Raw genomic sequence first — 12,554 nt, 5'->3', positions numbered from 1 at the left:
GTGATCAAATATATTATTTTTTATAACAATAATTAGGTATCTAATATTTCATAATGGACTGGCATGACAGTACGGTAGTGAGGCGGATGTGAACCCAAACACTATCAACAAGCATTCCACTCACTACGGCTCGGTTCGTCCTATAAACCATGAGTCCACAACGTCTGCAGTGCTGGCACGTGTGTGTACTTATGTAATGACAAGTGTACTTACGAGTATGTACAAGTTTTTAGAAGGAATAAAGCTTTTTTTGGTAGAACTGTATTTTTTAAATTAGATTAAGAAACTAATTGTACATTTACAAAAAGTTCACTTTGCTACCAATAAAAATGATTCTTTAACGTTCATAAGAATTTTTTTTATTAGTGTAGAGGTTTAATCGCTCAAACAAATTGAGTCAAATTGTTCCCTTGATTTTCATTGTTGCAGAAGTTGTTAAATGCTGAGCTTCTTTTGCAAAGATGTAGTAAAATACGTTTTTGTTAACACTTTTAAAAGGTTGAGAAAATGCTTTCACTGGTGCATTCGCTGAGGACGTTTGCATAAAAATATGCTGAAATTATAATTTGTTTATAGGAGCAAGTTTTTATAAAAAAATTACAGATCACCAAATGTGATGAGCCCAGCAAAAAATTACTGGGCTCATTTTTAATCAATCCAAGGGCTCTTCGCATTTTTACTTCCCAAACTTAAGCTAAGGAAGTATTATAATCGAGTCCACTGGACGAAGTACGACCAGATATTGTAGTTTTATTTTTTCTCGACGTTTCATCACCCCTAGAATTCGACAAAAATAGGTCCCTGTTTTCGTCTGTCCATCCGTTTGTCTCTCTGTCTGTCTGTCCTTTTTACCTTTAGTTTAACATTACAGACATATCTTTATTTTAACTTATAATGGTTATCTTAAAAAATTAAATTTGCAATATCCTTAGAATTTTTCAAAAAATTTGAATTTATTGTACTGTACTTCAGGGGTGAGGGTATTTCTGTGGAAAGAATCTTTTTAGTACGTTTGTGCATGGGCGTGTTGCAAAAATAGGTACCACTATAACCATCAAATCAATATCTTAACGCATAGAAACGTACCAAAAAAAAAAAAAACAATTAGCTTTTTGCTAAAACTCACAATAAAATTCTGAACATGTCGTGATTTAAAATTTTTTCTAAACATACGAAATGATCGAAATTTAATTTATTCATTAAAAAAATCCAGTTTTATAAACAAATTGTAATCGCAGTTGATTATTTCGGCATCATTATTATGTGTACGTCCTCAACAAATGCATTAGTGAAATATTTTTTTTATATGTTTTATACAGGAAAACTGTTAAATACCAACTTCGTGAAAAAAAATCATATTTAATAATGTTTGCAAAAATTGAAACTAAGGATAAAAAACTTTAGCGGTCCGTTAACTTTTAATGCGATAAGCCAATCGCACAGTTAAGGAATGCCAGTCAAATATGTTTGTTGCGCCACTGCATTCGGTCAAGCGACGTCTGTTGGTCCTAGGCCATCTATCGGTATTGGTCCACAACTAAAAGCGTTGACTGTCTGCACTGGGAATTTATTCCAAAAAGTGATCCCTTATTGGTGGCTTTAATGTTACTTTCTTTGTATCAGACACTAATGAGTATGACAGATTCTCAGTATTATTACAGAATGTTTTTAGTCTTCATAATTTCTTTCAATTTAATACTATCCGTAATATCTCCAACGGAAGTCTTAATCTTATTTTTATTCTAATTTAACTCCTGGTGTTGATAAGTCAATCGATCGTTTAACTGTAGATGTAGAATGATCAACTATTTTAACTTATAAGTTTTACTCAAAACGTTTTATATATTTCTCTACCTTTCTTTGTACTTTCCAGACGTAAGCTAATGAAGTATTGCAATAGGGTCCAACCGGCAAATAGCTATTCTACTTTGCTTTGTCGACGTTTCAAATCCCCTGGAGTATGAGAAAATAGATTTCCCGCTTCTGTCGTCCGTGTCGATTTTTATTAGGTAGACAATCTTTAAAACTACCAATCGTTGTTATTTGTTTAATCATCCCCACCAACAAATTGATGACATCACGCCAACATTTCGTAGAGGAATACGATTTAAATTAAAAAAAAAATCATGTAGTTGTGGTTTATAAATCCGCCTTGATTTTTTACCCTAGACAATCAGATTTTCACAAAAAAATTAAACTGTACAAAAACCCAACGAATCGCTTATTTGATTTCAGCGTTGTCTAAATAAAACGAAGGTCGCGACTCCGACCGCGTTGCGGGTTTGATCACCTCACAGGCCATTTTTTTTCTTACACTGTGACTGGTATATATCACCTATATTTTTTGTGGAAACATTCGATATTTTTTTAATTATACTCCAGGGATAAGGGAAGTCCTGTCTTATAATTTAAGATCTTTTTTTTTCGTAATACACAATATTTCTAAAAAGTTTTTTTTTTTTTTTCATTTCGTCCAGAATATCTTCTTCTTTGTGTTTTTATCTTTCAATTTGAAGTGTTTGTCAAAACTTTTGAACACTGTTAAGGTTAGTATGTTTAATGCTCCAATTGTAATTATAATAAAATAATATCCAAGATAGTGGACCACCTGTATTTTTCGGAATATCCCATTTCAGAACGAAAATTTTACGCCACTGGCCAAAACCTGAGTAACAGATTATTATGTTATAACTTATAAGTTATAACTCAACATGTTCTTCTCATAGTGGTTACACTCTACCAGCAAGTTGTTTTTTGGTAAAAACTAGTGCTATTAAATCTGAAAACTGTTCGTTTCTACCACTTTTAAGATTATTTTTTAAAACCTGTGATATGTTAAGGAAACTTTAAAACTAATCTAGTGACAGGTGACATGAAAACAAAAACGGAGTTCCACATTCTTACGTCTGATGCTCTGATGTCACTAAACTGTCATAAACATGAAAACAAAGCAAGACACTAACACTCTATTATTTAAAGCTTTGAAGTAAATCCTCTTTATCCTTACTTTTATATTTTTATTGGTTGAAAATGATTTTCCAAATAAATCATTAACCTTTCACCATTATCTATCCATCTGTATGCTACTTTGAGTACTGCTTTATCACCGCTTTATAAATATGTTAATTTTGAATATCAAATATAAGGTCCAAAGTGACTTACTATACCCTCACAATATTATTCTTGAGAATGTAATTATTTATTTTTTTATATAACAATGAAAAAAAAATCATTTATAAAAGTGAAACAATTTTAAAAAACACCAAGATCTTACCTTCTGTACTGTTTTCCGCATCCGACCTGATCCGTATACAGTCCACCAAATTCAACAACAACTTACAGGACATAGTTTGAATTCTAAAAACACAAAAACTTAGCCTTTAAACCAGACAAAAACCAACCAACTCACGTTGTCGCCAGCGTATCATCATGTACATTCTTACTAAACAAATGAACAGCTCGAGTGAGATCAGACAAAGGTAATTGTTGCCGTACGTGATGTACTAAGTCAGCCAAAGTAGAGTAAGCCAGTGGACGCAGCGACTCATGCGTGGTCCAACCCCGTCCCAAAAGAACATCCTCATCAAACAATTTTTCCATATGTGGAACAAAACGATTCCTCAAGTCTGTGGCTAGAATATGTCTAGCAGCAATAAGTAACTCTCTTCGGAGATGCGCGACTTCCATTGGACAAAGCATTAAAAGACCTAACATCCCTTGAACCATCATAGCAGAGTGACTTTGAACATGTTCTAGGTAAAACTTGATAATATACGCTAAAAAGGATAAAGTTTTGACTTGAGCTCCCATGAAATCCACAAATATTTCTTTATTGAAAGTGTCAGCTTGTCTTTGTTCGACGCTCGGCTGTAGAGTGATGGTTTTCATGATTAATGGAATGAAGTCACTAACGTCTTGGTGGACGCTTTGTTTGTAAAGTTGGTACATGAGGACGACAATTATTGGGAGTTCTTGGAGCACCTTTAACGATAAGACTGCTTTGGGAATTAAGTAATACTAAAAACAAATAAATAAAAAAATTATTCAAACAGCGGTTTTAATAAAAAACTGACTGCAATTAACGTCCCATCTTTGTTCCTCTTCTCTGTTTGTATACTCGTCATAGTAAAAGTTTCTTTAAGCAAGTCCTCAATATTCAGTTCGCTTAAATCTTTCACTTTGATTGGAGCTCTGGGCTCGAAAATTTTATCCATGTGGTTAGGCAAATCAGAGTAGATTGATTTGACAAATTGAAGAAAATGCTGTATCTACAATTATTAAAAAAAAATAATATAATCATTTCCACCTTAAATGCGTTATTACTTCTGGATTGAACGCTGGACGATACTGCTTATGCAGCTCAATAATAATTTTCAAACAAACCAGAACATTCTCTTCGTTATCTATCTCCAAAAGTCTCAACATTAAAGACAGGATTGATTTGACGTAAGGTCTCAGCAGATCATTTGTCGGTAAACGATACAACATCTCCAGTATCAGTTTTCTAACTTGCTGTATATTGTACTCAGCAATAAAATGCGGTTCGCCTTCTTGCAGTATCTTCAAAAATATTTTCACAGAATGGTCTAGAAAACTTTGATACAAAGATGACGACAGAATAATCTGAAAGTTTTTTTTTTAATAATACATAATAATTTAAATAGAGTATGTTTTACCTCAAAATTTTTGCTTATTTCTTGAGTTGCCTTCAGTTTCAAAACGTCTTTACAGTTGGGGTCACCTAGCATCGTGACATAACTCCGAAACTGGTTCATTTGGGTGGTGTGGGGGTCAATCCCCGTCATGCTTGATTGTGCAGACTGCATCTTGATTCCTTTGATATTACATCCTAAAAGATATTAATTAAAATTTGAAAAAAAATGCAGCATCTGATTGAGCTATCTATTATTTTAAACTAAATTGTATAAAGCTGTTATCACCTTAATTAATCAAAAGTAAACTATGTTTCTCGTTTTTTTAATAACACAAACACTTATGCATAAAAACAATTTAAATCGGGGAAAATGTATTTAAAAACATAACCTTAATGTTACTTCGGGCCGAAAAACAGTAACAACTTTTACTGAATTACAACCAAATAAATAAAAATATATAAATCTTTTAAACTTAAAAAAAAAATGTTTTATACCTGCTATTTATTTCACTTTTTGTTTCTTAAAAACAAACACCAAGAAGTGAATGAATGAATGACGTCAGAAGTTTGGTTAGAATTAGCAAAGTGAATGAAGTAAAGTGAAGTAAAAAACCAGAGACGTGGAAATTGTTGAGACCAATGTACAGATGAAGGCGTAAAAAATGATTAAAATGTTCATAGGTGTAATCAATTTAGTAAGAGAAGTGCTTTAACCTCCGAGTGTGAATTCAGGCAAAATACACACAATAAAAAAATCTCAATCTCACGTTTCTAAATACCTGTTGTCAGTTTATCGACCTCTATGTTTACCTAGCGTCTGTCCACCTAATGGGTACCGGTGATCAAATCAGTGTTTTTGTGTTAACCATTTTTATCAAACTAATAGACATCCCACCTAGAGTTCTATATTATCCCCACCGATAACGTCATCTCAAAATGTTGCTGAGTAAATCTCGCTTGAAATTTATAACAGCATAATATTTATTTTTATCTGCGGCTTAATAATATTGTACCTGTGCATATTTTTAACCTGACGCATATGGGCGTGTATAATTAAAAGTTTTTTTTTTATTTTGCTTTGAACCTATACCGAAGACATTATTTTTTGGAATCAATAATACTAAATGACGAAATTTGTTAGATCAAAAAAAAGTTTACGTATTTAGTTTTTCCGAAATTGTTGAAACACATCTGAAACTTGCAGATTCAAAAATAAAATTCACATTCAACAGATTCCAAAATAAATTAAGCAGTCTTAAAATTTATCTAAGAAACTAAATTTATCTACAAGCTTTGATAAGAAGACACCAACTAATACTGCTTTAGCGATTACAACGAAACAAAATTTTATTTTCTCCAAAAACTAACAACACCATTTTGAAAAATTATTAAACAAATATTTATTTAAAAATATGCTTTGAAGTGGTATTTTAGTAACAGTTTTAGTGTTTACGTCTGTTTGAACAGGAAATCCAAAAATAATGAATGTATAAACCGACTAAAGTGGTATATGTTATTTTCTCAAAAAAGCCCGTATATTTTTTATTATTTCAAAAACGATCTCTTTAATTACATTAAAATTCTTAAACCTAGCAACGCCTGGATGCATTATATACATTACAAAAAAAAATGTTTTTCTTTATGAAAAGTAACTCCACAAATCTGTATACTGAAGAATAAGTCTAAGATTCACACAGAATTTGTTGTGCTCCAGGGGCGGGGGAAATTCTGTTTAAATAACATTTATTAGACAACTTGTTGTAACAAAGTATTATTTGCTCAAAATTATAGTGTAGAGGACAGCGTACATGTCCCAAAAATTTAGGACATAATTTTATTTTTCTAATGTATTAAATTTGCATGTGTACATATGGATAATAATCATATCAATCATCGCTAATAAATGGACGGTCCTCAATATATACTTTATTACATGTTCTGATTGACCACTTGTTTTTCTTGAAATTTTTTAGCATTGCAAGGATTAACTAAAAGTTGCAACAGTATTATTTTTAACATCGGTGTTGCTAAATTTTATGTAAAGATAAAGAGAGCTACACACTTTGTTGTGATATAAATTAAATTAAATTAAATTAAATTAAATTAAATTAAATTAAATTAAATTAAATTAAATTAAATCATAATATAGTCTTTATTAAGAAATTCTAAAATATTAGAATTTTCGAACTCGATATTCCACTGTAATTGCATTTTACTCTGTTTTTACTTCCCAAACATAAGATAAGGAAGTTCCTGTTATAATAGGGTCCAACGCCTACAGATTTATTAAAGTTCCGTCTAAATAAAAGTGAACCAATTGTTTTATTATTTCTTTTAATATGTCAGTATGTCTTAAAAAAATTGAAAATCGCAACTTCATCGATTTGAATTCACGCAAATTTTTTTGGAACGTTTAAGAAAATACTTATTTACAAGTACCTGACAAAAAATTGTCCCAATAATATTAATCATAAACATAAATCTAAATGAACTTTTTCTTGTATCAATCATTGTGAAATGAATTTCTAACCGCAATATCAGCTTTTTCACAAATTAACAAACATAGGTTAAAAAATTGGTCTATAGAGTTTAGACAGTACTTCCCTCGCTGTGGGAAACATGACGACTGCATGCATATTTTTTTTCTTATTACACTTATTTTATTACATGCAATATAATACTAATAATAACAGTGTTGTATCTACAAATTTTAGGAAAAATGGAGTTAACTATTCCTGATTTAATCAATTAAATAAATTGACTCATTCATTAATTTTTTTGAACGAACTGTTAAGCAAATCTAAAAAATATGAATGGAATGATAAATCACAAGTACAGACTCATCATATTATGTACATATATTTCGAATAGGACATATTCAGCAAAATTTTGAGGTGACGTCATCAATTTTTTAGGGGGGATGAGCAAATACATTTTGATTAAAAGTTTACCAGCTTATGATAACTGTAAAACATCTCCAAGATTTCAAAGCATTCGGTTTTGTAGTTCCTGATTAAATAAATAAGATAAATTCACGCATTCATTAATTTTTTTGAGGCAAAGGGTATATGCAAATCCAAAAAATATGAATGGAATGATAAATCACAAGTATTGTTCACCATATTTTCTACATTTTAGATAGGATTTATTCGGCAAAGTTTTGAGGTGACGTCATCAATTTTTTGGAGTGGACAAGTAAATATATTTTGAATAAAAATTTGTCATCCCAATTATAACTGTAAATTACCTGCAAGATTTCAAAGCATTCGGTTTTGCAGATTTCAAATTAAATTGCAAAATGTTGTTTCATAATTTTGATTTTTTTTTCAAAAAATCTGGACGTTTCGGGTAAAAACTCAATTCGGAGTCATAAACAACATGTGTAGGACTATGTTATTTTATATAATTTAAAATCCATTTACTATGTACAATTTTGAAGTGCCGTCATCATATTATTGGTGGGGATGATTAGGCAAATTTTGGTTAGCGTTTTACCATCTACATGATATTCCTAATATAAATACAAAATTTAACAACAATGGGTCCAGTATTTTCGAAGATTATCTGTCTAATAAAAATCCGGGACGGCAGACAGACGGACACACTGACAGACAGACGGCAACGGGAGATCTATTTCTTCGTCTTCTAGTGGTCATGAAAGATCGAGAAAATGTAAAAGTAAAGAGTCGACCGACGGACTCGATTACAATACTTCCTTTGCTTACGCTCGGGAAGTAAAAAGAGTTGGAACCTGGTATATAATATACATTTTCGAAAACTTTTGAAAACTATAGTGACACTTCTTATAACAACCATGAAGAATGAAATGTGAATTTCTACCTTAAAAAGAAATTGTGTCAACTACGTTCTCGATATCCAAAAACAGGAATTTAGTTTATTCTCGAATTTAACCAACTTGTGATTTAATTGATTTCATTCAAATTTAAATTTAAACAACCTTAAAATACCGAAGAATTTTTATCAGTACAGGTTAAAAGGCCCTTCACACCTAGGGCTTGAAATTGAATAATTTCACTACAAAACATAACTATTCACATTTTATCTAAATTAGTTCCATCCTTGTTCTTGTTTTTCCTTGAAATTTCTCACAGGGTCCTCCACTCTCCGATTTTGATATTTCCATCCCACTGTTTTACCATCTTTTTTACCTTCTTTTTTCTTTTTTCCGATTAGTCCTCTGTAAAGTATCATTTTTAGCATTCTATCTCTGCTCATCCTGTCTAGGCTTGGTTTCTTGTAGAAAGTTTTAGTTTCCCTGATTGTTCTTCTTCTTCATTTCTTTCAGATTTATTCCTCCATATATGCTCCTTAATATATTCCTGTGCCACCTCTCCAACATTGTTTCCTCTGATTTCTTCAGCACCCAGGTTTCTCTTGCACATAGGTCTACTGATTGTCTGGTGTTTTCTCACCTTTGTTTTTCTTAACAAATACTTATTTTGACCTCATTAGCATGGATAGACTATCACATTTTTGACTTTTGACTCACCCACCTGTTCTTTATTTCCCAATCTTCTTTTCCATTTTCCTCTATTGTTATCCGTAACGTTGAACGGTGAATAAAATCGGCGTGGGTAAAACTCAAGAATTTTATTTCTTAATAACTCGAATTTACAAGACTGATTACACAGCGATTATGTACAAAATAAGCTCGGCGCAACTTCTCCTGACTCAACTAGCTGAATAACAATCGTTCTCGAAGGTGATCTCTATTTAAAACTCATAGTTTCTTCGAGATTTGTGGCTCGGTCGCATTGAGGATGAATCATCATCGGCGTAAGACCAGAAAGTGCTCGGTTTATTTCGTAACAATATGTTTGCTTGAAGTCTAAAAAGCAGGCGAACGGTGTAAATTCGTAACATGTGGTATCACTGACCAGTTGGTTCTTAAACATGCTTGGTATTCTCCCAGACATTTTTCAGCATGTTTGTTCAGTTTTTTAGACATGTTGTTTTAACAGTTTCTAGCATGGCAATTATTATTTATCTCCTTTTCTGTGAATCGGCACTGTGGACTAGTCCCCCGACATTTTTTCGTCTTCCCAGATTTTTCGATCAGCTCTGATAATAATTAATCTGTCTCTTATGCCGTCTCTTCCCGTTTTTTGTGCTTAGCAGGGCTTACGCAATCCTATCCTCTTCTCGGCAGCGGATTACGCTTGGCATGGCCTCCTTCTACGACGAGCTGATCACACAGATAGTCGCAGTTTCACACCACCCGAGGCAAGAGAATTAAGAGAGTTTACAAGTTGCACTTACAATCATTACTCTGATTACGCAGAGTAACACAATTACTTGTACAACGAGCAGATCACGCAAAGAGCCGCAATTCAACTCTACTCGTGACAAGAAGACTGCCCTGAGCGACGCAATTATTCCCGTCTTACAAAATCGCAGATTGCCTGAAGTAGCGCAATTTCATTCGGACCATGATGTTCATCAGTCCCAATATTTGACTTGTGCATATATACAGAATGATTCCGCTTAAATAACGAATGTATATAGTTTGAACCTAGATACGGTGATCCTATGCAAAAGCGAACATACGTTCTTGGCCAACATGTACACTATGCGTTTTGCTTTCCATCTTCTTTTACAGCATGGGAACGCAAGAGTATTTGTAGTTTTTTGTTTAAACCGAGCAATTTACGATTTTGCGCAGTAAACCCTTAAATTCTGCTAGCGCAAGTCGGTTCTTAATTCATACAATCGCCGTTGTTTGTCACGTGTTTGTTAGTTTGTTACATAGATTTTTTAGGTTATAAGCTATTTATATCACAGTTATAAGTTTAAATTGCATAGAATTTCTAAAAATGGGCTACAGGGTGTGTGTTGTATGCAAAGAAACATCTAATAATTCTACATTAACTTTTCATGAGTAAGTATTTATGAAACGTATATTTTAGTTGAGGTTAAGTTAATCAGTCAAATATTTAACTGAGCTTCTGTAAACTGGCTTATAATAAAAAAATAAATACCCAACAATCGTTTTTGCCTTGCGTTAACTTGTATCGTTTGCTTTTAGGTTACCCAAGAGCAAATATCGGCGTAATGCTTGGATTTCTGCTTGCAAATTAGACGAGACTAAACTCAAACAATCTTCTGTAATTTGTTCGAAACATTTTCACGACTATGACTATAACTCTTTAATAATGGCAAAAAGAAGATTACACAATGAAGCGGTACCGTTTTTGGATCCAGGTGCAGAAAATGCCACTGAAAGTTTTGTGAAAAATGAACAACTTCCTATTGCAGCAGGATCAAGTGGTCTGAATTTCCCAATAAAGAATGAACCCGTTGCAGTAGGTAACGTAACTCTATTGATGGTTTTACAAGTAGGTGTATGTATTAAGTACATTTTACAGCATGTTCATTTATAGAAACAATTGAAACTCCTAGTGCGGATAAACAACAAAGTCACGTAATTGTGGGTAATATTAGAACTCCTCGATATGTTGGTGATTTGGTGCCAGAAGATTTTGCTACTCCCAGAAAAGCAAAAAGACATCTTGATTTTGTGAAAAGAGCCATGGATGACAAAAGAAAAAAAATAAAGTTATTAACAAAGGAGAAGAAACAACTACAAGATTGGATTTCTTCACTAAAAGATTTGCTGGAGCATCTTCGCACAAATAATGTTTTATCAGAAGAAGCAGCTGCAGCTATTATGAGAACAATTTAAATGTGCATTAGTGTGTGTGGAATAATTAAAAAATGTCAGTTTCCTCGTTAATTTTTTCGAAACTTATTTGTTATGTAGGATGTTAATTTAATTAGATCATTATTATTGCACATAGTATACAGTTTGTAAAAAACAACTGAAATCAACATTTTCAAATCCTATGTTATTGAATTTTAAAAAAACGGGGAAATTTAACTATGGCCAAGAGATACGTTATAGACATTTGTAAAATAATAGAGACCATAATTAGCGAAAACAAAAATATTACCAACATTTTTAATAATCCCGATATGAACATCATTGTGTTTCTCATGACTTACTAGATAATCATAAAATACAATTAATGAAGGCCATAGCGGAAATGTATTTGAAAGTCCGCTTGCATCACTAAGCGAAAGTGATAAATTTTGCTTCAAAACAGGCGAAAATAAGAGACAAATTAGTGAAATATATTTTATTTAATAATGAGTAAGAATACATTAATTCACTAATGTTTAACAATAATGTTAATAAATTTATACCATATCTGTACGTCTTTTTTCTTTTTCGTTTTAAGCTCTCAACATTGTGCATGCAAATAAATACAATACGATTATCTATTTATGTTAGAAACATTCCCACATTTCGTGACAACAAAAACTTCTGAATGATTAAGAAAAATTACGAAAAAAGGGAACTCGACAGTCAAATATATTCCAACGATCTAGTCCGTGTAATATTTTAATCTTAACATTATAAATCATTTTGGAGATTGTTTAGAAACTTTTCTTTTGCCACTTGTTTAAAAACTGCAGTTATGATTCTCTTTTATACCATTTTAAATAAGTGCGTCAAATCATCAACTAATGGTAACAGTCGCTAGAATTAGAAGAAGATAACACTAGTATGTAGTGCACGTTACAACGAGTAAGAGAACGACAGAGAATTGAAAGTATGTCGACAATAGTTTCTTGGTAATTTGTGGTTAGCGGCAACCCGAAATACATTATTCACTCATTCCTTGGTTCACACCTTTGATCATATAATAAATAGATACCACCACGCCGTGTTCTTTCCCTAGCAGAGTCTGTGACGACATCCTCCTGTCACACATCTCTCTTGTGCATAGAGGGATTACAATCAAGCTATCCTTGCCTGATCACTATTTGAATTTTGCGCGCTTAAATTTTAGGAAGTATGTCTCAACTAACTTCGTAC

General features: G+C 32.3%; 2 protein-coding genes across 6 annotated transcripts in view; one reads left to right on the top strand and one right to left on the bottom strand.

Annotated features, from left to right (window-relative positions):
• The window catches only part of Nipped-a (Nipped-A), a 66,007-nt gene extending 60,513 nt beyond the window's left edge, over nucleotides 1–5,494 (bottom strand). For 2 of the 3 annotated variants that reach the window (XM_064068840.1, XM_064068838.1), the window contains exons 1-6: nucleotides 5,150–5,225; nucleotides 4,677–4,849; nucleotides 4,324–4,623; nucleotides 4,074–4,268; nucleotides 3,410–4,017; nucleotides 3,275–3,357 (exon numbers count right to left, since the gene is read on the bottom strand). In XM_064068840.1, coding sequence (XP_063924910.1) covers nucleotides 3,275–3,357; nucleotides 3,410–4,017; nucleotides 4,074–4,268; nucleotides 4,324–4,623; nucleotides 4,677–4,826 — 1,336 coding nt within the window. In that variant the 5' untranslated portion in view covers nucleotides 4,827–4,849; nucleotides 5,150–5,225. Of the gene's footprint in view, nucleotides 1–3,274; nucleotides 3,358–3,409; nucleotides 4,018–4,073; nucleotides 4,269–4,323; nucleotides 4,624–4,676; nucleotides 4,850–5,149; nucleotides 5,226–5,433 lie in introns of those variants that run through there. The other variant, XM_064068839.1, reaches the window with a different exon arrangement.
• Nucleotides 5,495–10,376: 4,882 nt separating this feature from the next.
• On the top strand, nucleotides 10,377–11,880 carry LOC135138077 (uncharacterized). Of its 3 annotated transcripts, XM_064067929.1 has the most exons (4): nucleotides 10,377–10,553; nucleotides 10,701–10,876; nucleotides 10,931–10,981; nucleotides 11,041–11,880. In XM_064067929.1, exons 1-4 carry the CDS (start codon nucleotides 10,489–10,491, stop codon nucleotides 11,355–11,357), a joined length of 609 nt encoding a protein of 202 aa, XP_063923999.1. In that variant the 5' UTR covers nucleotides 10,377–10,488; the 3' UTR covers nucleotides 11,358–11,880. The 3 variants fall into 3 exon arrangements, with proteins under 3 accessions (XP_063923999.1, XP_063923998.1, XP_063923997.1); XM_064067928.1 differs by having other exon boundaries at nucleotides 10,379–10,553; nucleotides 10,701–10,981; nucleotides 11,056–11,880; XM_064067927.1 differs by having other exon boundaries at nucleotides 10,380–10,553; nucleotides 10,701–10,981.
• Nucleotides 11,881–12,554: the final 674 nt, after the last annotated feature.

This window comes from Zophobas morio, unplaced genomic scaffold (genome assembly GCF_036711695.1).
Source record: "Zophobas morio isolate AGI-343-1 ecotype UQ-CSIRO unplaced genomic scaffold, CSIRO_AGI_Zmor_V1 ptg000030l, whole genome shotgun sequence".
Taxonomy (NCBI): domain Eukaryota; kingdom Metazoa; phylum Arthropoda; class Insecta; order Coleoptera; family Tenebrionidae; genus Zophobas; species Zophobas morio.
The sequence above is the reverse complement of the archived record's forward strand: the minus strand, read 5'-3'. Positions and strand labels throughout refer to the sequence as shown.